The 27,263-nt window shown below is 38.7% G+C and overlaps 2 protein-coding genes and 1 pseudogene across 2 annotated transcripts; 2 read left to right on the top strand and 1 right to left on the bottom strand.

Moving 5' to 3' along the window:
* Nucleotides 1–1,597: 1,597 nt before the first annotated feature.
* Nucleotides 1,598–2,185, top strand: LOC145583978 (uncharacterized). The gene has a single exon (XM_081640922.1). The coding sequence runs from the start codon at nt 1,598–1,600 to the stop codon at nt 2,183–2,185; it is 588 nt and encodes a 195-aa protein (XP_081497048.1).
* Nucleotides 2,186–19,761: 17,576 nt separating this feature from the next.
* Nucleotides 19,762–20,473, top strand: LOC145585011 (short-chain dehydrogenase/reductase 1-like; annotated as a pseudogene).
* Nucleotides 20,434–23,995, bottom strand: LOC145585010 (uncharacterized). Its single transcript, XM_081641779.1, has 3 exons — nt 23,857–23,995; nt 21,017–22,530; nt 20,434–20,803 (listed from the first exon to the last, which is right to left on the bottom strand). The coding sequence occupies exon 2, from the start codon at nt 22,437–22,439 to the stop codon at nt 21,054–21,056; it is 1,386 nt and encodes a 461-aa protein (XP_081497905.1). The 5' UTR covers nt 22,440–22,530; nt 23,857–23,995; the 3' UTR covers nt 20,434–20,803; nt 21,017–21,053.
* Between the last annotated feature and the right edge of the window lie 3,268 nt (nt 23,996–27,263).

Below are 27,263 nucleotides of genomic sequence, written 5' to 3'. Positions count from 1 at the left end.
AGCTCCGCCAATAACTTATTCGCAAAGGCCACTGACGCCATGAGAATAGGCTGGAAATACCTGACGCCAATATCGTACCCGGTAATTGGTTTCAATGGGTCAGCAGTCCGGCCAGAAGGTAGCATTGCTCTGCAAGTTAGAATAGGTGAAGGCGCAGCGGTTAGGGATGTTATGACAGAATTTCTAGTAATCGACATGCCTTCAGCCTACAACGCTATTGTCGGCAGACCCCTGATCCATGATATGCAAGTCGTGGTCTCGACGTATCATCTGACAATGGTGTATGTGTCAAACGTCGGAAGAACAGAGCGTGTCAGGGGAAGCCAGACCATGGCTAGAGAATGTTATGTCTCGGCACTGAGGCAACCAAGCCGACAACCCGTCATCGAGCAGGCAGCACAAAAAAGAGAACGAGCTCCGTCCACACATGATTTGGCAATGGAGAATTTTGATACCCGACCAGTAACGGTTCCACGACCCTCACCGGGGGGCGAGACCATTGAGATTGAGTTGCAACCTGGGGTCCCAGGAAGGGTAGTGCAGGTCGGGTCCGATATGGATGTCGACACACGCTGCCATTTGGTAGAGCTTTTGCGGGAAAGTGCCGATGTGTTTGCGTTTTCGGCATATGAAATGCCTGGGATACACCCCGATGTCATAGTGCATAAGTTAAACGTTGACAGGAAAGCAAGGCCGGTTAGGCAGAAGATAAGGAATTTCTCCACAGAAAAGATAGAAGCCATATAATCAGAAGTCAATAAGTTGCTAGCGGCAGGGTTTATTGAACCCTGCTATTGAACCCTGCATGTATCCTGAATGGCTAGCAAATGTGGTCATTGTAAAGAAACCGTCAGGGAAATGGAGAATGTGTGTGGACTTAACAAATTTGAACAAAGCCTGCCCAAAAGATTGTTATCCCTTGCCTAGGATAGATAGGCTCGTAGATTCAACTTCCGGTCACGCTCTATTGAGTTTTATGGATGCCTTCTCCGGATATCATCAGGTCAGTTTATACGAGCCAGACAGAACCAAAGCAGCATTTATCACTGATGCCGGTGTGTTCTGTTACAGGGCAATGCCGTTTGGGCTGCGAAATGCAGGAGCCACATATCAGAAGTGGGTTGACAAAATTTTTGCAAATCAAAAGCGAAGAAACGTAGAAGTGTATGTTGACGATTCGATTGTAAAAAGCCGTTTGGCCGCAGATCACGTTGCTGATTTAAGAGAAACCTTTGAAACTCTTCGGCACTACCGAATGAAGCTAAATCCAGAGAAGTGTGTCTTCGGTGTTCGGTCAGGGAAGTTCCTTGGATTTATGGTTAGCGAAAGAGTAATAGATGCCAATCCAGATAAAGTCGAGGCTATCCTCAATTTGCCGCAACCAAAGATCGATAAAATATGTGCAAAAACTTACCGGTCGTATGGCTGCTTTGACAAGGTTTATTAGCAAATCAGCTGATAAAGCCTTACCGTTCTTTGTGGTATTGCGTCAGAATAAATCGTTTGTGTGGGGGAAAGAGCAATCCAAGGCACTAGAAGCGGTGAAAAATCATTTAAGGTCTTGGATTGCTCTTTCCCCCACACAAACGATTTATATATGATAATATATAAGCCGAGAGTATCGATAAAAGCTCAGGCATTATCTGACTTTATCGTAGAGACATCGTATACTGAAGAAGATGAGCTTATCAGGACATGGAAGGTGTCAGTTGATGGCTCCTCTACATCGACCGGTTCGGGGGCCGGTATAATTATGGTCTCCCCGCAAGGAGACGTGTTCAAGTATGCCGTCAAATTCAAATTCAAGGCCTCGAACAACGAGGCCGAATACGAAGCAGCCTTGGCGGGGATACAATTGTGCATAGCTGCTGAAGCGAAGCGTGTCGAACTAACAACAGATTCGCAACTAATAGCAAACCAATTTAATGGCACTTACGAGGCTCGGGAGCTGACAATGATGGCATACCTGTCAAAACTAAAAATAATAACGGCTACTCTAGAGCATTTTGAAATAATGCTAGTCCCTCGAGCTAAGAACACGCAAGCAGATGCGTTGGCAAGGCTGGCATGTTCAAGCTTCAACGATCTAGAGCGCACGGTAATGGTAGAGATTTTGGAACGAAAGAGTATCGAGGAAGAAGCCCCAAAGGAGATGAATTGTATAAATGGGGGTCGAGAATGGTAAGATGACATCTTAGCCTATAAAGTTCACAATGTTCTCCCAACCGATAAAATTGAGGCACAAAAGGTCAAAAAGGACAGCGTTTGGTTTATCATGTTCAAGGGCATGTTGTACAAGCGCGGATTTTCGTTACCATTGCGAAGGTGTATAACGGCCTATGAATCGGCAAGGCTAGTGGAAGAGATCCACGAGGGTGATTACGAAAATCACGCAGGAGGACGGTCAATGTCCTTGGAGGCACTGAAAAGGGGATATTATTGGCCGACAATGAATGTAGATACTCTGGAGTATGCCAAAAAATGCGATAAATGCCAGAAGTTTGGGCCCGCAATAAATCAGCCCCCAAATGACTTGACACCCATCCTCAACCTGATTCCCTTTGCACAATGGGGAATGGATATAGTTGGACCATTCACCTCCGCTACGGGTGGCCGAAAATTTCTGATAGTAGGAATAGACTACTTCACTAAGTGGATAGAGGCAGAGCCAGTAGCAAAGATCACGGCAAACGAAGTAAAGAAGTTCATTTGGAAAAACATATTCACCCGCTTTGGGTTGGCGATGGCAATGGTATTTGACCACGACTCTCAGTTCGATTGTAGTTCGGTTAAAAATTTCCTGAGCATGTATAAAGTGAAGTTCGCATATGCAGCGGTGTGTCATCTGCAGTCAAACAGGAAGGTTGAGGCCGCTAACAAGGAGATATTGGGTGCGCTTAAAAAGAAGGTAGAAGATGCCAAAGGCCTGTGGGCAGACTTGGTACCTGAAATATTATGGGCGAATAGAACAACGGCATGGGAAGCTACCGGAGAGTCGCCTTTCAACCTTGCTTTCGGCTCGGAAGCAGTTGTTCTGGCTGAAGTTGGCCTTCCTACATTCCGCATACAACACTTTTGTGAAGATCAAAATGATCTACTCCTTAGACAACAATTAGACTTTCTGCCAGAATTAAGATTGACGGCCGTAATCAAATCCGCAACATACAATAATCGCATGAGTCAGGCATATAATAAACGTGTTCGTTATCCGGCCCTGGAGGATGGAGACCTAGTTTTACGGAGAACTGCTGCAACAGGCAAAAGAAATGCAGAGGGCAAATTCACCGCTAATTGGGAAGGACCTTACCAAATATATGAAACTCTGAAACAAGGATCATATCGGCTTATGACCCTAGAAGGAATGCCCTTGACGAACGTTTGGAACGCAAGTGTTTTAAAAAAGTATTATGCTTAGATAATCCAAACAGAGGAAAAATTAGCGTATACCTCAAATGTCAAGGCATGTACAGTTAAACAATGAAAAGTCCCACAATTATGCTTAGATATCTTATGTGTATTTTGCTTAATTTTTAAGTATCGGGATGACATGTAGTCATGCGTTTAACTATGGTATTTTATGAGCTTTGCAATCTGTTTGTAATTTGGCTAAGGCCGGTAATAAAGTCTGAAATACATGACCCCCCTACTTTCGATATGAATTGATAAATAGCCTAGCTAGCTGTCTCGTTCATTCAAGTGAGGAGGGAGGTGGATAACAAATGGGCCTCAAGGCGAGTTGAAATGACGGTCTGATCCACTGCCTTTACTCGGCCTGATACAGGTCGCATATATAGTTCCAGCATAAAATTTTTGAAGTAATTTACGAATATGGCCGGAAGGGCACATAAGGTTTCGCATAAAAAATTTAGATAAAATTCATTGCAAAACTTGGGGGGCATTGGTGACAGACAGTAAGCCCACTAAAACCGATAGTACAACAAGCAAGAAAAGGGTTAACACATGAAAATAATTTTTTTTTAAAAAAAAAAATATTTAAAGATTACAGACATAAAGAACAACAGCACCCAAAAAATCAAAGGGTCGGATCGGCTAAATATTCGGAACAGAGATAATTGTACGATAAAAGCAATGAAAAATTGTTTAAACAGCAATTACAAACAACGATTACAAGAAAAAGAAGACCCGCATGATTCTGGTGGTGACTGCCCATCCATTAATCCTTTTTGGCTTTAGCTCCTTTCTCAGGCACATTCCCATAATCTTTACCAGCTTCCTTGTCAGCGTTCTGCGTAGCAACAGGACTGCCAATAAGGGCATCATCGAACTCCACTTCTGGCAAGTCGCTGACGTGGGGAAAACTAGGTCGTTGGGCTAATTCTCCCTAAGCCAAACAAAATTTATAAACACTCAACAAACCTAAATACAAGTATAGAGGTAAGTCAAGGGTCGAACCCAAAGGAACGGTAATGCCTAAGTGCTTCCAATTATATGCCTAAGCTAGGTCGAAGACAAGAGATAAAAGATGACTCTAACAACTACTAAAACGAAGAAACCAAACAAATATAAGAGCTAGGGATTAGGATTCACTTATAAAAGCAATGAACAATGCAAATTGGAATGGAAAGTCGACTAAGTCAAGCAATGAGAGGGAAAATCAATCATGCAACCAAAAGAGCATGTCAAGCTATTCTCCTAGAGGTCTAACTAGCGTCAACTACGATAAACTCTAGCTAGGAAACATCACAAGACACCTCAATCGTGTAAATGCAAGCCACAAATCAATGGTCCGTATCAATGTGAACTTACAATGCAATCTAGTGCAATAATCAAAGTTAGCTACTCTCTAATTAATCACACACATGCACATGATCAATCAACCAAGTTTAATCACATCATCAACTCCATCAATTATCCCCAATTTACATCAATTCATTACATCATAAGCTTCACCAAATCCCTAACTAAACAACTACTCAAACATTATCATCAATTCTTCCAATACAAACATGAACATCCAAAATCAATCATCAAATCATAAAATTCCAATCAAATCAATCAATCAAAACAATGAATATTAAACAAAGCAATAAATGAGATAGAGTTTAGAAATGCTCATTGATAATAGAGTAGATCTCCAATACAATTGTCACATTTGAATCTTCAATCTCTCAATCACCATTGAAATTCCTCACTTTCTCTCTCTAAAATCTACTCCTAAAATTAACCCTAAACTAGAGAGAGAAGCTCTCAACTAAGCTAGGAATATGATCTAATTCTATTTCTAATTCTAATTCTCTAATTCTCATTGTTTTCTCTCTCTACCCAAAAATGGGTATTTATAGAATACAAGAGTAAAAGAAAATAAAATAGAAATTAAAATAAAAGAAAAAGAATATAAAAGGAAAAGGAAAAGGAAAAGGAAAAGAAAAGAAAAGAAAAGAAAAATAAGAAAAGAATAAGGAAAAGAAAAATAAAAGAATAAAAAGAAAATAAAATCAAAGAAATAAAAAAAGGAAAAGAAACGGTTTTTGCTGAACACTTGAGGGGAAATGATCCCCTGCTTCTCACGCATCAAGCTCCAAATCGCAACTCATCATCATCAAATCACACACATCACAACCATTCATCATCTCCAATCAACGGCCCAAGCAATGCCCAGCTGGGTGCGGCCGCACTCGTTGATTGTGCGCCCGCACCTGCTGAGGTACGAGTGAAGGAGGAGCTGCGGCGGCCGGAGATTACTTGCTGGTGTTGCGATAGGAGGCAGCGGAGGATAGAAGGCGTTTCCGCGGCTGTGATTAATTGCTAAAGAAAGGGTGCGGATGGCGGCTGCTGCTTGGTGTTTGAATTGGGGAAATAAGGGAAGAGCAACGGCTGGAGCAGGGACGAATGGAGGTGGTGATTGCGGGATGATTTATGGCGGATTAGGTGGCTAGGAAAACAGGGGAAGGTGCGTGGTGAGTGGTGGTCGGAGTGAAGCAGGGCTGCGCTGCTTGTTTAATTGCGATTGTTGGTGGTGTAATTGGAGGTGCGTTGTGGGGAGGTGCTGCTGCTGTTGGGTGGTGTATTGGTGGCTGATGTGCGGCAGTTAAGGGGGGCAGCAGCTGGTTGATGTTGTGTGAGGTGATGGCTGGTGTTGGTGTTGCGTTGCTGCAGGTGGAACAGGGGAAAGCAGGGGAGTTGAAGTTGAAGCAAGGAGTGTGGAGCAGGAGAATGTTGGAGGAATTTCTGGTTACTAAGCTCACCATCATCATCATCACCATGATGGTGACGAAGACCCAAGTGTGCAGTAGCTATCTTCAATTTGGACTTCGAACCAACACCTACAAACGCACATAAAACCGAGGAATAAAAATAAAGTAAAATAAAACTAAAACCGACAAATAAAAGTAAAAGAAATAAAATGAAAATGAAAATAATAAAAGAAAGAAAATAAAATAAAATGAAAATAAAATCAAATAAACTAAAATAAAATAAAACTAAATCTATAAAATCTAAAATAAAAAGGAAACAACTAAAATAAAGAAAATAAAAGAAATAAAAGAGAAAATACTAGAAAACCAAAGAAATGCTCAAAAGCCGTAAAATAAGAGAACAAAGGTAGAATAGAGAGAGAAAGCATAAAATCGAGCATTTATTGAGCAAGAAAGCAATGAAAAGAGGACAAAAAGGACCTAAATGCTCATCAAATGTGTGCCATTTATGACACACATCAAATACCCCCAAGCTTACCTTTTGCTCGTCCTCGAGCAAAACAAAACCAAGGGAGTGAAAATGACGAGCTTATTAAAACAAACTAGAGAAGAGACGAGATGAGAATATACACTAACTCACTGTCGTAGGAATCACGGTTGTTTTTAGCTACAACAAGCCCTTTAAACCCCAAAGTCGCCTATGAGGACGAGTGAGGTCTCGTAAGGGTATCCTAAGAGTTTGACCCATAACTCTCATAGCAATACAAACAAGGAAAAGCATGAAAAAGAAAACAAAATACAAGAAAAGCAAACAAATGTTCATGAAAGGACTTTTGCAAATGTACAAGCACAAGTGGATGCAAATCTTTCTAAACAAGTAAGGGAGTGCACGTTCCAAGATACCCAAGGTTGATAGAAACATAAATATGCTAAGCATAGGAACTAGCTTTCACAATCCACTTTCATCCCAAACAATATTACCGCGTTCTTCATAATAGCTTCAAATCGACCTCAATTGAGCATCCCAATGATTCCACGAAGGAACCGGAAAAAGAGAATTTTTAGGCTACTCGACATCTTGACTTTTGCATTCCCTCTCCCTATTCCTAAGACTCACATTCCTCTCCACCGATGAATGACTCAACCATGTAGGTCAAAAGGTCTTTCCCCAAGGTTGTAACGTTAAGGCAATAAGGGTGAAGGTAGGCTAAAATTTAAAATTTGGTGGTTTTCCTAATAGTGAAGCAAAGATTGCGCATATCTTTACACCAAGACTAAGTTGTCACCAAACAAAAACAACACCCCCAAGCTTACTCGAAGCTATACTCACAAAAATATATACAAAAAGCGTGAGAACGCTTCCCCCCAAGCTTAAATGGAGCATTGTCCTCAATGCTCAAAAAGGGAGAAAACTCACATCAAAATATATTTGAATTTTTCATTTGTTCACTTTTTTTCTTTTTTTTTTTTAGTGCTTGTCCTCGCCTCTTTCTACTTTGGACGGCTCTTTCGATTTTGCACTTATTTGTCCATGCCTTTTATAATATAGGACGGCTTTTACTCATACTCATTTGCCATTATTCATAAAGAAGATAAAACACAAACTTGCTTTCATAAGAACCAAACATTCCAACTTCTCCTCCACAAACTCCATCAAGAATGATCACTTGCTTCACAAAAACCAAGAAAAGAAAGAAAATGAAACAAAAGGCCAAAGATCTAAAGATGTGGCTTGAAAAGAAGGTATAAGGCTCAAATGGTTGCAAGAAGGCAAATGTAAACCTAAAAATAAAGAGAATGAATAAAACTATCCTAAAAATGAAAAATACCACCCCGAAAAAGGTGCCTTTGTCCTCCCTAAATGGTTCGGTCTCGGATTCAAGATCTATGAGTCAAGTTTCAAGATTAGGTTTGCAAAAAGTCAAGGATCCATGCCGCTCATGCAAGTATAGGTTGAAGGCTTGAAAAACAAAGAACTCACACGGATGTAGCAAAAACTCATTATTGGCGTCAAATCGACTATAGGAAGCAACTACCAAACATGCCACAAACAAGTAGAATCCGGCTTCATGTTCCCACTAGTTCTAACCAACTACCTTAGCATGCTTTATCCTAGAATCAACCAAGCGTACTCTCAAACCGTGCACACCGTTACCATTTAGGAAGAAAAGCATTCAATTATACAAGTCCAAATGTTATTATGTCCAAAGCAAGAACAAAACAAAACACATTGCAAATTTGCCTTGATAGAAACAAAAATCTTTTTGGAGTTTTTCAAAATATAAGAAACATGGAAAAGCATATACAAAGGTGCATAACACATAAGAATCAACATTCCACCAAACATGATAGAATACCCTCCCCCAAGCTTGAATGAGAAAATACACTCAAACATAAATCATATAATCCATGGGAGGGGAAAACAAGGAGATCAATCCAACAAACCAACATATGTCCAATAAGTCATCATCCACTAGAGAAAGAGCAAGGGAAGATATTACCGGATTTGAGGTGGGTGTAAATACCCGCAAATGACCCAATTTAAACCTTTCAAAGCTAATTTCTCAAGAATTGAACCTTGTTTCCATATGCTTGCAAAGATAGGAGTCAACCTTCCTTGATTCTTGATCCAAATCGAGGCCCAAAGTATATCAAGTCATGTACCTAGCAAAAGGCACACAAACATTTCCATGAGAGAAAAATCTATTCTAAAAAGAAAAGGAAAATCTAATCTAAAACACGGGTTACTTCCCGAGAAAGGCTTGCTTAAGGTCCAAGCTTGACCGCTCTAGTAAAATAATATTGCAACGATCGCAAGAGCTTGTCAAATGCACTACTACACATTTCATAAGATAGAAGGTAGGCAAATGACGGAAGAAAAACGTGCAACAAGATCATTGCACGCAAGTGAGAAGGGAGGTGCCAAAAGAAAGAAGAAGAAGGATCAAAAGGAAAAACAAGAAAATAAGAAGAAGAAGGGGGAAAAGAAAAAGAAAAAGGCAAATCCTCCTCACTAGGATATTTTTGGGTGGCAACATCACCCTCTTCCTCAATTGGAGACAAATGACCCACATGCAAATCCTCATAGACAAAAGGGTCCCCAATGGGCTTACCAACAAAAGAAGGGAGAAAAATATGGCAATAGGGGATGTGGTCAAACTTTTGAGAGAAAGGGGTATGAGAAATAGGTAAAGGGTTCGCGACTCCCTCAACACAAGGTCTCTCATCGCCAATGAGGGCATGCAAATCAATCATAGAATCCTCAAAAGAAGAACACTCATGATCACCATCTCCCTCAAACATCCAACTCCCAAGAGGAACCACATAATCTCCTCCACTACCTTCATGAACAATAGCTCCCTCAACTTCCTTAAAGCCTAGAGTCTCAAAACCATGCATGAATGGAGGCAAATTCACTTCAAATTCATCTCTCTCCCATGAAGCTTTCTTAATCAACTTGTTTAAAAGGCTGTGGCTATTCCTTATGCACTCAAGAAACACATTTGACATAACCTCAAACGAGTCCAAATACTCATGGATAGAAGAGTCACATTCACACACTTGAGACTCATCACAAAGGGTGGGAGGGTTGGGAATTTCAAATTCAACACTCTCTTCGTTCACAACTCCTTCACCATCACTCATATGCTCACCAAAGGTATCCTCACACACTCTTGGTTGCTCAAAATCACCATCATCATCCTCAACACACACATTGGATTTTTTATTTTCACATACAAGCATCAAAGATGACAATTGGCTTTTTAGCTCTTCATTTCTCCTTCTTTCCTCCTCAAAACGCTCCTCACTCTTTTTCATCATCTCCAATTGACTTCTCAAACAATTAAGAGTTGACTCCATTTTAGGCCCAAGATCATCACTAAGCTCAACATGCCTAATTCGAGTTTCCAAGGTAACAATAAGAGATTCAAAGGATGTAGGAGATTGAGGCTCAACAAAAGAAGAAGAAGAAGTACAACCAAGATTGGAAGGATCAACATCGAAATCATGAGCATGTACATCACATTGGGGGGTGGGGGCAAAATCAAGAACATGAGATTCATTATCAAGGGAACGAAGCACATCACAAGAAGGCATGGTAAATAATGAAGAATATTGAAACACACCATTAGCATCAACTTGAGCATGTACTCCATTATCATGAACAAAAGGGGAAATAGAGTTGAAATCATGTGTTCTAGGTTCACTAATGGGATCATGTGACAAATCATGGGAAATCATGCTAACATTAGAAGAATCAAGACATTGCACATCAATATTAGGAACATGATTATCCCTATTATAAACACCCCTAGCAAACCAAACATAAAAATCCCAAGCATCATCAATTGACAATGCTCTAAATTCACCATTGTGCATGCATTCAACTTCATCCCTAGTTTGCCCATTCAAACCAAAATAACAAATCTCACAAGCCTCCCAAAGGATACTACAATTACAATCAAGAAATCCCTCTAGTCTATTAAAATATTCACAAAAAGGCTCATTGTCAAATTGAGGAAATGAGAGACATGCCATTTTATACAAAACAAGCAAAAATCAAATAAAAGAAAAGTATACACAAAGACCTAGACTCAAGCAATCAAAAACACTCAAACATAAACACCGTTCCCCGGCAACGACGCCATTTTGACGTGGGGAAAACTAGGTCGTTGGGCTAATTCTCCCTAAGCCAAACAAAATTTATAAACACTCAACAAACCTAAATACAAGTATAGAGGTAAGTCAAGGGTCGAACCCAAAGGAACGGTAATGCCTAAGTGCTTCCAATTATATGCCTAAGCTAGGTCGAAGACAAGAGATAAAAGATGACTCTAACAACTACTAAAACGAAGAAACCAAACAAATATAAGAGCTAGGGATTAGGATTCACTTATAAAAGCAATGAACAATGCAAATTGGAATGGAAAGTCGACTAAGTCAAGCAATGAGAGGGAAAATCAATCATGCAACCAAAAGAGCATGTCAAGCTATTCTCCTAGAGGTCTAACTAGCGTCAACTACGATAAACTCTAGCTAGGAAACATCACAAGACACCTCAATCGTGTAAATGCAAGCCACAAATCAATGGTCCGTATCAATGTGAACTTACAATGCAATCTAGTGCAATAATCAAAGTTAGCTACTCTCTAATTAATCACACACATGCACATGATCAATCAACCAAGTTTAATCACATCATCAACTCCATCAATTATCCCCAATTTACATCAATTCATTACATCATAAGCTTCACCAAATCCCTAACTAAACAACTACTCAAACATTATCATCAATTCTTCCAATACAAACATGAATATCCAAAATCAATCATCAAATCATAAAATTCCAATCAAATCAATCAATCAAAACAATGAATATTAAACAAAGCAATAAATGAGATAGAGTTTAGAAATGCTCATTGATAATAGAGTAGATCTCCAATACAATTGTCACATTTAAATCTTCAATCTCTCAATCACCATTGAAATTCCTCACTTTCTCTCTCTAAAATCTACTCCTAAAATTAACCCTAAACTAGAGAGAGAAGCTCTCAACTAAGCTAGGAATATGATCTAATTCTATTTCTAATTCTAATTCTCTAATTCTCATTGTTTTCTCTCTCTACCCAAAAATGGGTATTTATAGAATACAAGAGTAAAAGAAAATAAAATAGAAATTAAAATAAAAGAAAAAGAATATAAAAGGAAAAGGAAAAGGAAAAGGAAAAGAAAAGAAAAGAAAAGAAAAATAAGAAAAGAATAAGGAAAAGAAAAATAAAAGAATAAAAAGAAAATAAAATCAAAGAAATAAAAAAAGGAAAAGAAACGGTTTTTGCTGAACACTTGAGGGGAAATGATCCCCTGCTTCTCACGCATCAAGCTCCAAATCGCAACTCATCATCATCAAATCACACACATCACAACCATTCATCATCTCCAATCAACGGCCCAAGCAATGCCCAGCTGGGTGCGGCCGCACTCGTTGATTGTGCGCCCGCACCTGCTGAGGTACGAGTGAAGGAGGAGCTGCGGCGGCCGGAGATTACTTGCTGGTGTTGCGATAGGAGGCAGCGGAGGATAGAAGGTGTTTCCGCGGCTGTGATTAATTGCTAAAGAAAGGGTGCGGATGGCGGCTGCTGCTTGGTGTTTGAATTGGGGAAATAAGGGAAGAGCAACGGCTGGAGCAGGGACGAATGGAGGTGGTGATTGCGGGATGATTTATGGCGGATTAGGTGGCTAGGAAAACAGGGGAAGGTGCGTGGTGAGTGGTGGTCGGAGTGAAGCAGGGCTGCGCTGCTTGTTTAATTGCGATTGTTGGTGGTGTAATTGGAGGTGCGTTGTGGGGAGGTGCTGCTGCTGTTGGGTGGTGTATTGGTGGCTGATGTGCGGCAGTTAAGGGGGGCAGCAGCTGGTTGATGTTGCGTGAGGTGATGGCTGGTGTTGGTGTTGCGTTGCTGTAGGTGGAACAGGGGAAAGTAGGGGAGTTGAAGTTGAAGCAAGGAGTGTGGAGCAGGGGAATGTTGGAGGAATTTCTGGTTACTAAGCTCACCATCATCATCATCACCATGATGGTGACGAAGACCCAAGTGTGCAGTAGCTATCTTCAATTTGGACTTCGAACCAACACCTACAAACGCACATAAAACCGAGGAATAAAAATAAAGTAAAATAAAACTAAAACCGACAAATAAAAGTAAAAGAAATAAAATGAAAATGAAAATAATAAAAGAAAGAAAATAAAATAAAATGAAAATAAATTCAAATAAACTAAAATAAAATAAAACTAAATCTATAAAATCTAAAATAAAAAGGAAACAACTAAAATAAAGAAAATAAAAGAAATAAAAGAGAAAATACTAGAAAACCAAAGAAATGCTCAAAAGCCGTAAAATAAGAGAACAAAGGTAGAATAGAGAGAGAAAGCATAAAACCGAGCATTTATTGAGCAAGAAAGAAATGAAAAGAGGACAAAAAGGACCTAAATGCTCATCAAATGTGTGCCATTTATGACACACATCAGTCGCGTGGGTCCAAGTTGGTCAGGATCGAAAATGGCGGAGGCTCGTCAAAGTAATCACCCTCATAGCTGGTAGGAGAGTGATGCATTTCCTGACTATAAGCGTTCTCGGCAGCCTGCCACTTTGATGAATCCCATCCCTCAGCTTTTCATACACAACGATGCTCTGCAACCCATCCTCCGGTATAGCGGTCAACCAGTAAATTACGGTAGAGATCAGACTGCAAAAATCGATTCACTGCTCGACGTCGGATACCGGGCTTGTCACGCTGCATCTCCTCCAGCTTTCCTTCCAGCGCGACCTTAGCCTCTCTCTCTTCTTTGCTCAAGGCCGACAATTTTCTTCTGCAAGTTTTCTTGATTCAGAAGTTTTTTCTTCAACTCTGAATGTTCAGACACCTGCTTTTGTAGAACTTTCATATCAGCCTTAAGTTTGTCACGTTCTCTAATAACGGCTTTGCAAGCATCATCAGACTTCTTCAGTTTTGTTTCGGCTTGGTCGCCGCAGCGCTGGTAATATTAGTACATATGCACCACCTCAACAGCCGAATTGACAGTCTGAAAATTAGATAGTATATAGTAAATCATAATGATACATGTATGTATATATATATATATAAATAATAATAATAAAAAATTAAATTAATAAGTAAAAATAATAAGAGAGAAAAAGGAAAAAGAATTGAAAGGATCACTGTTATCTTACCCGGAGCATGTTGTTCATCATTTGGCCGCAAGGGGCAGCAAAGCGATCGGCAGGTCTGTCTGCCGGTGTAGCCAAACACTACTAAAATTCGGCTAAATTGCGACCGTTTTTCTACGACCGTCTGGAAAACGTGCGACCGTTTTTTATGCAGTTGCAATATTACGACTGCTTTGACAACGGTCGCAAATTTGCGACCGTTTTGCGACCATTTTTAGCCTTTTAGACGGTCGCTAGGATATTTGAACAATTAAAAATAATTCTAAATTAAATTAAATCGTTTGCGACCGTCAAAGACGGTCGTAAATGTCATAATCTGCGACCGCCTCTAAAACGGTCGCAGATTTCTAATTTTGAGACCGTTTTAGCAGTCGTAATTTTTTTTAAAATTTTTAAAATAGGGTATAAAAGGGATTCCAACTTCCAACTCACACTAACCCTAATTTTTTTACACAGCCGCTGCTCTTCCTTCATTTTCCTTATCTCGTCTCTTTCCTTCTCTTCCTTCTCACGTTCTTCCTCTCTCTAATTCATTCTCCTCTTTCACTCTCATCTCCTATTTTCTGACTTTCATTGCCAAGAAATCAAACAAAGCAAACTTGTTCTCTTTCTCTAAATTTCCTCCTATTCTCCCCCCCCCGTACTCTTTCCTCTTCTCCTTCTCGTTCCCTTTCCTTAGGATTTTCGCTCCATCTTTGTTTCTTTGTTTTTTCTTCATTTTATCTTTTTCTTAGTATTTCTGTCAACTAATGAATTGTGGTGTTGTATTTTCGTCAAAGTTTGGTATTAATGGTCAAATTCGACCATAAAAATTCCAGATCTGGAGTTTTTATGGTCGAATTTGACCATATAAACCTAAAGAGGAAGAAGTTTTGTGAAAGGTATGTGTTTCTTCTCTGAATTTTTATTATATTTTTGTTTATTTTCAATTTTTGCTGTTTTATTTTGTTCTATAATTTCCATGATTGTTCAATTTTTTTCGATTTTTTTTTGTGTTTTTGTTTGAGTTTTGGTTCGATTTTTGTGTATTTTTGTTTGAGTTTTGGTTCGAATTTTTGTTGATTTTGTTCGAATAGTGGTTCGATTTTTGTCGAAATTGTGTGATTGTTGTTCGAATTTTTGTGGGTTTTTTTGAGTTGAATTTTTGTTCAAATTTTGCTTAGTGTTCGTGGGTTTAATTTATGTTCGTATTTTTTGTTGATTTTTTTATTTAATTTTTGTGCATTTTATTTGTGGGTTAAATTGTTTTGATTAATTTATGTTGCTTTTTTTTCGATTTTTTGTTTGATTTTTGTAAATTTGTTTGAAATTATATGGGTTGTTTTTGTTGGTTTAATCGGATGTTTTTTTTGGTTAAATTTCTAGGTTAATTTTTTTTGATAAATTTATGTTTTTCTGGGTTAAGGGTGGGTGGATGGTGGTGGGTATTGGTGGTTGAAGGTGGGCGAAGGTTATTGTGGGTAGAGGGCGGCGGCTAGTGGTTGTTTAGGGTGGGCAGTGGTGGTGGTTTGGGTGGGATCTAGTTTCGGTGGATCTGGGTCAAGGGTGGGTGGGTGATGGGTCTGTTTTCTTTTTTTTTCTTTTTTTTTTTAAAACTTTTAGCGACCGCTTATGACGGTCGCTAATTTCAAGATTTGCGACCGTTTCATAAAGCGGTCGCAATTATTGATATTTGCGACCATTTTCTTAACGGTCGTTGAAAATAGTAAAAACAGTCGCTAAAAATCTGCGACCGTCAAACGGTCATAATTTTGTTTTTTTGCGACCAAGAAAATAACGACCGCCATGTTACGACCGTTGACGGTCGCAATTATGTTTTGCGACCGTTTTTGCTATTTTCTGCGACCGTTTGAGACGGTCGCAATTTGGCCGAATTTTAGTAGTGAAATCCTTCAGCATCCTCCAGCCCATGCTTCTGCCGGTACTGGGGTCATCACAGATAATGGACTCGCCCCGGTTCACATTAATGCGAGGACGCCATGGTTCCCCTGCAGTGCCGGCAGGAACTGTAAAGGCCTCGGCAACCTCGTCAGGAATTTTAACTTGAGGAATTTCTATAAACTCGCCGGTCAGTGCCGAATGAAGGCATTTCTGCTGGAGGTGCCAGAGCGCGCTGAGGTGACCGTTTGCCTTTCCTGGTTAGGAGGCTTCTCGGTAGTCAAAACCTTTTCGGTTCTGACTGCGTTGTCTGCCCCAGCATCACCTGGGTCACGTAGGGTGACCGTTAGCTTCCTTTGATGAGGGGGCTCAGTCTCATCCTCCAAGTTGACAACACCTTCCGCCCATATTTGCTGCTATTCCTTCTGGTTCTTAGCTAGGTCAGCGTCCTGCTGCTTTTGTTTTTTAGGCTGATCTCGGTCAGTGAACTCAACCATCCTCTTCGAAGCGTTGCTGCCGCCCCTTTTGGTAGGAAGGACTCTGGGCTTAACCACGCGTTCATTAGGGGCCATGTCTTTCTCTCTTCTTCTCTTTCTCTTAGACGCTCTTGTGGCAAACGCAGGTAGAGTGTCGTACGATTTTTTCAGCTTGTCGGGACACTGCTGTTTTACTTTGCCGTCAGGATATAATCCTAGCCGGTTGAAGTCAAGTTTATCAATACTTGACGATAAAATGACCCGTTAGAAAACAGATCAAAACAATAACATTGAAGCTAACGAGCAAAGAAAAGTACGGGAGACAGGAAGAAGAACATTTTGATTATTAGTTATACAGGCAGTTAAGGCAAATGTAAAATAGATGTATAGAATTTATGAAAAAATTCCATACCAAATTCATGGGTATGGCAGAGACCGACATGAGACAGAGGGGCGTTGCCCAGAATGTAATTACAATGGGGCAGCCACACCCCCGGAACAACTTTATTCTTCTTACCAACACTAACATATGTACAAGTAAACCATTTAATGGCCTTTTTCTCCAACGATCCTAACGACCTGGACTTTATGGTTTCAAACATGCTGTGTGGGGGGTAAAAGGTCCTACGGACGTTATAGTCCTCAGGTACACTCATGAAATAAAATTCTTTTTGCCATTTCTTACAACTGGTTATTTTGGCCAAACTGTACATTTGCCGGGAGCAGTAAACAAGGACCACCATCCCGGCGACTAAAAAACTCTTTATCCAGTGTAACAGTCGGAATAAGTTCAGAGTCAAAGGAAAGTCCATAAATATCATCACCCTGACAACAGAAATAATGTTTCGAATGGTTGGGGGAGTTAACTGTGCAATTGATACATTCCACGCCCTGAATATTTTTATGATATAATGATGAAGGGGAAACCGTAAACCAAACTCAAAATGCTTGGCATAGACGACTATATGGCCGGGAGGACAATCAAGCGTTGTTTGTCCCTCATTTGGTAACCTGAGCTCATAACCATCAGGTAAACAGTAAAAGCGTTTACCATGTCAACAATACTCCTTCTCGGTAGCAGTCTGTAACCACTCTGGATCACGACAGTATCGACCACCTTGTAGCTGCTTGGGATTTCCAGTGGTTGCAGATATTTAGGATCGTCCTGCTGAGAATCATACCCCTGATCGAGCCTTTCTTCCTCCGCAATCTGAGCAGCAAGGTTGAAGTTAGCTTAAATTTCTTCGTCGATCTCATCATCCTCCTCTCCTGCATTTTCATCTTCTTCGTCCTCTTCTTCTCCCTCACCAAATCCCCCTGCTTCTTCCTCACTACCCTCGTTCCCGGCACTTTCATCCCCACTACCAGCATGACGTTCAATGCTTTCCTCTACTGAGTGAATATCCTCTTCCCTAATATCAGATACCTTAGGTTTTGAGTCATCCACCGGTTCTTCACCAGAGCGTCTACTGCTCTCATCAACCTCAGGTTGGTAACTGGTGCGTTTGGTTCTCGACATCCTAGTACTTTTGAGACCTATCCTGTCAATATTAGTACTATATTGATTAAATAAATCCGAAGTTGACCTTAAATGATAGCGAACGCTAATAGGCTCAATGTCAGCAATTTCCGTGTCCTCTGGGATCTCGGGGTTGATAGGAAGCAAAGCCCTCTCGACATCAGCTGGAAACTTATGTCGGTAATAAGCTTCCCGTTCTTGCGCTGAGGACAAGGGTGCAAAAGGGTCAGCCTCATCGGCTTTACCCATGTTCGAATGCACTCTAGAACCAGACATTCACATATAATGCAATAAACAGAGAAATCTACTTAAGCATAAGCCAGCGAGAAATCGAAAAGAAAGTTAGGGTTTTTTACCTCTTATAGTTCCAACTCCTGAAGACGAGCGAGCAACATAATAGTTCCTTTTGACTCGCAAGAACAATGATCTTGAAGTACTGCACGAATCCTCGAGAATTCGAACCCCTAAATCGCAGCGATGAAGGGTAACACAGGCGAAATTCGAAGGAGAAATTTTTCGAAATTTTTTTCTGATATGGGTAAAATGGGTTAAATATACAGTCCCACTATTTATACTCCCAAAGTGAAGCGGTTAATGTGACATTTACTGCATGTAATCCAACGGAATGAATAAAACGCCTTTTCAAGCACCAACATTAGATGAAGGACACGTGCCCCACTACTTGGTGGTTTTTTCCCGCCCAATCCTGCAAATTGTTTAAACGCATTAACTTCCATTTTCGGCTAAATATTCAATTGAGCAAAGTACTATCGGTACTTTGCTCACTTATGGGGCAAATCAGAGATTTTCAAATATTCAATTGAGCAAAGTACTATTGGCTATATATGTTCACCTTTATAAGTGAGAACATCAGTTCTACTGACGTCCTCACTTGGGGGGCTAGTTGTACGGGGTAAGGCCGGCAGCATCTGTTGATTAGCCGGTAAAGGCGCATTGCGCTACTAATCCTCTGTTAATTAGCACACCAGCTCAAACTCCCCTACCGGCCTTCCTCTCGACCACGTGGAGAGCTGCTTTAGACCACGTAGGCACCTGCTGCCTATAAGGTCGATCTGCCACCTATCAGCATAGGTGGCACCAGCTTGGTTGTCTCTCTATAAATACCCAAGCAAATTCCCATTCAAAAGGTAGAATATCTCTCTCTCTCTAAACACTTTCTCTCTTTTCTTTCTCTTTCTTCTCATCAGATTACTTTTTAGCATCGGAGCGGTTATTCCCGGATAACCCCCGGGCTAGCTAATCTGTGTTGATTATGCAAGTGCGTAATTGGACGGTAAATCATTACCTGCCCTCAGGGATTGTCGGAACCGGAGTTCACCCGAACAACTCTATCAGTAAAATAGAGGTTATTCTGCCAGTATAATATGATTACTTTAACAGTAGAATAGAGGTTATTCTGTAGTATAATAGGATTACTCTATTTTTTTACAAGCGGCCACACAATGTAGCCAGTCACATACAAAACACGTTGTAATAAAAGAATAAATAATATTTAGATATTAACTCATTCACCTCTATCGCAGATTACAAACATGAGATTATATTGTAGACAGAGTCACTTACTTTCTAGCTAAAATAGGTACTGAAGTACTTTGACAAATTTAAATTTATTTTTTTAATAAAAAGTTGTAGATTAGTGAGTAAGATTAGCACTAAGTTTTAAGACTCGAATTTTGATGACATGGCATAGAAGCAATCAAGCAAATACTCATCATTCGTGTGATTTAATGTATTGTAGTGAATTTGATTCAATTCTAGGTGTACCTCGTACAATGAAAGAGATTAACATTGGTACATGTCAGATGTCACAAACTCACAATACCATCAGAATTTCTCTTAGCATTTACAAAAAGCATAGACGCAATCATAAAAAATTTTATTTTATTTTATTTATATTTATTTATTTATTTTAATTATTACAGTAGGTTTTTGATAACCGAAGTAATGTGATAATGTAGCCAGGAGGTAAGTTCAATTATGCTCAAGATGATGACACAGACATATGAAGTCGCAAAACATTGCTTGAAAACTTACTACCATGGAGTAAAGAGAACCACTGAAGCTTTGCCTCCTTTGCTCGAGTTACTGGATTCACCAAGGATCATCAATGTTTCCTCTTCTATGGGGAAGCTAAAGGTATATTGCATATAAACATCATCAACTGAGAAAAATACTCATCAATTAACTAGCACTTTTCTTTTCTCCCCAGAATATACCAAATGAAAGAATCAAAGGAGTGTTTTAGGCGATGCTGATAACCTTACAGAAGAACAAGTGGAGGAGATTTTAAACGAGTTGCAGAGAGACTTTAATTACGGTTCATTCAAAGATAAGGGCTGGCCTTCTACCATGGCAGCCTATATAGTGTCAAAGGCAGCTTTGAATGCATATAAAAGAATATTGGCTAAGAAATACCTGTCAATTATCATTAACTGTGTTTGTCCTGGCTTTGTTAAGACACATATCAACGGAAACTTGGGACATTTTACAGTTGAAGAAGGGGGTGCAAGTCCAGTGAGATTAGCATTGCTGCCCCATGGTTCACCTTCTGGTCTTTTCTTTGCAAGAAATAGAGTTTCTTCATATAAATAAAATGAATTACATATTCAAACCGGTTTCAGATCAAATAATTGTTACCAGTTTACCACTGGAACTCATCACTAGTACAAAAATCAATGTAAACCATAACAAATGTATAAATATTTTACATAACATATCTACAAGTTTTTCATTCATGCTTATCCGACGACAGCTTTTGGCATGCTGTCTTATAACTTTCTGATCTCTTTTTGTACATTTTGTCTGACTGCAAACATTAACAGTCTATAACTCACTTACACAGTTAATTGATCAAAAAACTAATAAGAACACCCCTTATTTCTGTTCTTTCATGGCAGTGTAAGGAATGTTATAAACCTTATCACACCTTTTATCCCACAGATAAAATCCAATCCAAGCTGACTACTAGTGTTGCGTTGCATGTCCCTTATCATGTTCCCTTACTGTGTTCGTCTTCCCAGTCATAGATTCACTGAGAGCATGTGGACAAAAATTTAAAGTCAAACACGAGAATATGATGTCAGCTTAAGTATAGAAAGAGAGTTTGACCAGTGAACACACTGAAAAGAGAATTGTCAGCTGAATATCAGCACTAATTTAGAACTAAAAGCATCAACTAGAAGTAAAATCTACTCCATACTAGCTTTCTGCAAAAGAGTATGAGTTTGTACTTTAATTACATTACCTATAAAGAAGAGATGAGCGAGTCATGGGGATCTTCATCACTTGGAGACCAAGAAGACCTCAGGCTTACTAGATTTCGGTGTGTTAGCATTGGAAGAAGAAGTGGCTAAAGCAGCAGCCTTAGCGGTGGCGCGAGCACGATTGTCAAGCTGAACAAGGCTTCGTGTAGCCAGGATAGCTTGTGGAGCTAGGTCATGAGAAGCCCTAGCATAGAGACGCCTCACCGCCACAGAAGCAGCGTCCTTAACCTCCTGGTTATTCAGAGGAGCAGGAGCAAGCAGACAGTGACCCAGTATCCTTAGCAACGGCTGCAATAGCTCCCACGGCAGCAAAATTCTCACCCCTTCTTGTTCCTGCCCATGTCCCTGTCCCCCAGAAGAAGAAGAATGTGACATCTGGGAGTGATTGGTATTGTTGCCATTGATATCCAACCTAGAAATAACCTCTGAAAGGATAATCTCACTTCCTGCTGTTCCATTTTGGTGAGGTTGAGGGTGTTGAGCAATGATACCTCCAATAGTACTAGACCTACTAGTGGTGCTAGTAGTGGAGGAAACAACCAGGTCCTCACTGACAGAGACAGCATCGTCATCGTCATCCAGTCGATTAGCAGTTGTAGTAGGAGTATTGCAATGGAAGTCAAGAGAATGAGCACAGGGACAATCACTACCAGCCCACGAAGCAGCAAAACGGCAGAGATCTATCTTAGACCAAAGTGGCATTTGGGAGATGTGTTTGAAAAAGCAATGGAAGGCTACCCCGACAATAGTAGCACGCTTTGTGGACTGGATCCCTATTTGGGGCTCTAGAGGTGGTGAGATAACCCCAACTCCAATTTCAACTCCAATTCCAGGAACACCAGAAGGAGAAGGAGAAGAAGAAGAGGATGATCTGGAAAAATTATTTTTATTAACAGGGGAGTGAGGTTGAGGAGATGGGGTGTGATAGAGAGAAGGATGGTGAGCAAGGTAAGCAGGTGAAGGGATGGAAACGAGGAGGGGTTTGCCAGCACGAGCCTTAACCTCAGAAGAGTAGAGAGCCAAGAGAACGGCTTCAAAGCCTGCTAGGGAAGGGAAGCCGAGGGCGGAAGGGGAGGTGGTGGAGAAGGTGTGAATGCGAGATAGATAGAGTCCAGCAACGAGAGGCACCAAGGAAATCACCACAAGGCGAAAGTCTGATTCAGAGTCGTCAGAAGACTGGAGGAAGGTGTCATAGAGCCATTGACAGAGAGGATCATCACCAGATCCAGAGAGAGCAGATGACACAGCAGAGTAGGTTTCATAGGAGTCCAGAAGGGAGCGAGCAGGTTGATCAGAGTCAACCAGGGAAGAGAGAGAATCACTAGATGAAAATGGAGGGAGGAGAGAGAGAAGGGCTTGGATTCGGGAGCGAGCTTTGGACACTGACTCCCACCATGATTCCATTGGATCCTGTTGCTGCTACTAGTGTATATGATGTTACTGCTGCTGCTGCTGTTGATGTAGATTGAAATGGAAAATCTAAATCAGCCACAAACTGCAAAATAACAGCAACAGAAAAGAAACGAAAATATTATCCACAAATGAATTTCAAGGTTGAGGTAGCAATCAAATAACAAGAGACGAACAAGAAAAGATCATAGTGGCTCTTAATTACACCCTAAGGTCCCTATCTGTTTAGTAAGCACTAAGCACTTGACAAAAAAGCTTAAATATCATCACACTCACATAACAAACTCCCTCTAAACCTAAAAGAACATGGAAAAGAAAGGAAAATCAGATTCTTCAAATACGAATCAGTAAGTTGCTGATTACTAGGTGCAAGTGTGATATCAAGAATTTTAACCGAAAATTCAATATCTATCAATCAATCAATCAAAGTCGACCCCATATCAACCATAAAATCTGTAACTCCATGAGGGGTAAAAAGTAGAAATTAAGAGGTCAACAAAGCCTTCAAGATTCAAAGTGCGTAGAATGAAAGGAAAGTTTACGATAAAAAATGATGTATTACCTTAATGACCTTCCTCTCTCTCGGTCCCTCTCCCTAGTCCCTACCCATGTAACATCCCTCATGGTGCATACATTCCTTGTACTGGGATAATGTTGGACATGAATACTTAGCTCAAAGATATTAAATCCATCCTTCATGGCATAAACCCAATAAAAAGGAAAACATCGACTAAAGTGCTACTTGCATCCGAAAACCCCCACTCGATAACAACACCAAAGTAACAGCTGGTGCTTTCAGTTTATATCAGGAGATGGAGATGACTAATTCAGAGTAGTTATTTCTTAATTTATGTTCTCATCCTCTTTCTTTTGTGTTAAGAGCTTAGCAAAGGGTCAATCCTTCTCAAATCACCATCTTACGACAGAGTTTATGAGTGGCCGAGGTCCCTTCCTCATCCACCAAGATCCTATCACACCTCCAAACAAGTCGATTGGCATCATTGCCTACGACACCCATCCATTTCTGTTTTGAAGTAATTACATTACTTTCTAGTTTAGAAATTTCTCATTTTCATGATTCTCATTGTAATTCATGCTTAATTAAAGGGTTGACAATGAATAGTTGAAAAATCAACACCAGAAGAGGTCTAACATTAACGGATTGTGCAATACATTAGCAACCAAATCAGATTCAACAATTATCAAACAAAACCCGAAAAATCACATAATTTTAGGGAAATGTGATTCAATATCAAATTTCTAGCAACAATATGATCTTTCATAATATTAGTAATCAGTTGAGATTTTGGTACCCTACACTTACTGCATTGACAATAAAATAAGGTCAAAGATGAACCCTAGATTGTGCAATTGATATGATGATTACTAAAAGAAACAACAGCGAACTTACCTCAGAAGCTGCTGAGAACAAATGGTTTGTAATGGAGAACATCAACTGCGATGTTCAGTGCGCTTCAATGGAGATTTGAGAGTTATTTATGTTATGAAATATTGTATGGATATCAATTATCCTCCTTTATCATTTCGAAATGTTATAGAACTAGGGTTTATTGTTATCTAAGCAAATCCTACTTATATTGTGTGTGTGTAAGATAGACTGATCTATTCTCTCCCTAATTTCTCCTCTTTCTCATTAATTTTATAACACGTTATCAGCACCAAACTCTAGCCAACTGAGCAGATTAATAAGACAATTGATTTAAGGAGGGTATTAAGAAATTCACATATTGTCGACATAGTTGTATGAGAACGGAAGATCGAGTTGATTCATGAATATAATTTTAGTTTGTTATGATGATGATGAATATTTTCACGAGATATTTATTCTTTCCTATGATATAGGTAAGATGAGTATTAAAGGTTTATACTCTATAACTGCATTTTTTCCGATTTTATTTATTTTATTATTTTTACTATAAGTTTCGGATTTTTTTTCACGTACATGAATTAAAATTACAATTGACATGAACTTAGTATCATGGTCAAATTATTAGTTAAGTTGATAGTGTATTATGAATCACATTGTCATGCTGATTGATATACGATTGAATCCAATTGTATATATTTGATATTATATGTCTACTTGAAATCAGATCAGATTATTTGAATAATATTTCAATTGAACATAAAATCCTCGTATAAATATGGACTTGAAGTCCCTTAAATTTTAGTCGGACCAAAAACCACCATTGACAAAACTAATGTGTTCCTATATATATACACAATGTCATGTATAATATATGAATTTTTTTTTCTTTAGTTGTAGATATATTGTCTTTTGGGTGGAAATTCTTGATACCAAAGGGTGAGATTTGATTATTCGTAACTAATTAATTAAATTTACTAGCTCATTTCCAGAAGTGAATGACAAAGTACATAGTTGAAATAACAGCAAACTAACACTTTATGATGTTGTCTTAATTATATAATATTCCCGGAAAATTTATAAGAATTGTAAACATGCATAAGATTAAATTTATGAGTTAAAGAGATTCTTAGTTGAAATATGTATTTATTATGCCCGTAGTTTTTTTTTTTTAAAAAAAAAAAAATTTCAATATAAAGATTAATACAATTGGGCAAGAGTTACAAGTACAAGTTTATAAAAAATTTATTATGTTTGATACATGCATTGTTAAAAGAATTTATGCCTTAAAAGGAGCAAGAGATTTAAAGATTGTTGGACTATTTTTATACCCCCATATGCAAGGATTAGGGGGAGATAGTGTTTATTCCATTGTTTTTATGTAATCCTTGCACATGAATAATTAAATATGTTGATGGTCAGTTTGGTACATACACTAGCCTAAATATCAATAATTTATTTAATAGAGGTGGCCACATGATAATCAAATATTTAGAATGATACCATCCTGAAGATGGATATGAATAAATGCCATTACCTATATACTAGCTATAAATATACATATTAAGTTGATGTCCTAGATGGACAAGATCAGTTGCTATTGAAGTAGCACACCTGAAGTGTGGAATCCTTGGAAGAGGAAAGGAGCACTAATTGACAATCACAAATTTGAGAAAGTGACACATTTTGATGTATCTCCTGTAGAGATCATTTCGAATATATTAAAATGTGATATGATTATATAAAGTACTCCAGAAGAGTAAAAAATGTTGTCCAACAAGATTAGCATGTATCAAGATTACAATCAAGGCTCTAATGGATTATGAGTATTAGTTAATTGTCTTGCCAATTGTAAAAAGAAATACATTGGTGTACTAGAATCACATCATATTTATGGCCATGCATAAAGTATCTCTAATAAGGTAATCACCAATATTATAAAACAGACCATAATTTAAATACTAAAGGAAAAGTGATTGGATGTGATATTAATAATTAGGCCATCCGGGTTTAATAAATTTCCGTTATGAAAACCTGAAGAAATAATGTGCTGATACTCTCTCATGTTATATATATGAAGTAAATTGAATGGCAAGACATAACATTGAGATTGAGCTATATTTGGATTGTGATTTTTATAATTTGTGTTAAAAGAGAAGTTCAAGAGATAATACATTGGTTTATTCTGAATAATTGGTGACCAGAATTTCACTAGAATAATTTATATGTTGACAAATATTAGGTGACCAAAGGCTCACCACGTACAAGTTATATGTGGAAATTTTTAAGTAACTAGTATCATACTATCAATGTTTCTAGTGATCCCGAAGATCACCACCTAGTGAAATTACAAGAAAGTTTATATTTGTATAACAATTCTCTTGATTAGGGCTATTGTATGTCGGCACATAAGGAATATAATAAGAAATTAGCAACTGCACAATTTATTACCTCCTATTAATATTGATCTCTAAAAGAGAACAAAATTTCATTATTCTCTAGAAGAGATAGAACTTTGTTGAATATATATGATTATCCTACGAGATAAAATTTGATGCATATGAAATTATATTCTAAGTTGGTGAAGAATTGCCCCAATATTTGAGATATTTTACCAACTTATGGGGAAAAATTGAAGTAAGTTGACAAAATTATAATACTATAAATAGTTGATCCCTCTAATGATACTTTGTAAAGTTACATGCCAACTTTTGTATCAACATATGTTGCACGTCTATGATTTGATTTGTATACCGTTATGATCCATCTAGAGGAATAGAGAGATATATTTTGATTATGGTGATAATGATATTATGTGCATACATTAAGATAGATCTTGTCAATTTACTTTAAATCACTGCACCTGAAGTGTAGTTTGTATGATCGGTTCCAATATAAATATGCAATATACGGTAAGATAGTGCAGTTGATACTTTTAAAGTATAATAATAGTATATTAATACCATAGTGTGAGAAATACCCTTAATATGTGGTATAGATATCTGAATTATTATAATAGATGGCCTATTATGTAAGAAAAGTTATGATGGTACCAATGAGAAATGCATTCAGATATCATAGTAAAATAGCATGCGAAATATACGTTATAGGAATTTTATGATACCGGTACACAATGGAACCGATGAATAATATGCATATGCATGATAGAATGGACTAGTGAATAAGGGATCTGAAATATATGTCCATTTTGTTGTCGACATAATGATAATGATCAAAAGTTTATTATGGACCAGAAGTCCAATGAAATATGGATTTTTAAATCCACACTGTACAGTGTCTTGCATCATTTTGAGTCTTATGTTCATGTGCATGTGTGAGTCATAAGTTAATGGATATTTATTGCATATATAGGAAGTTGTTAGATGCATTATTCATTGTATATTTGTTAATATGTTATCATATTTTCTATA

The sequence above is a fragment of the Chenopodium album genome, chromosome 16 (genome assembly GCF_948465745.1).
Source record: "Chenopodium album chromosome 16, dcCheAlbu1.1, whole genome shotgun sequence".
Lineage (NCBI taxonomy): Eukaryota > Viridiplantae > Streptophyta > Magnoliopsida > Caryophyllales > Amaranthaceae > Chenopodium > Chenopodium album.
This window is presented reverse-complemented; position numbering and strand designations above follow the sequence as displayed.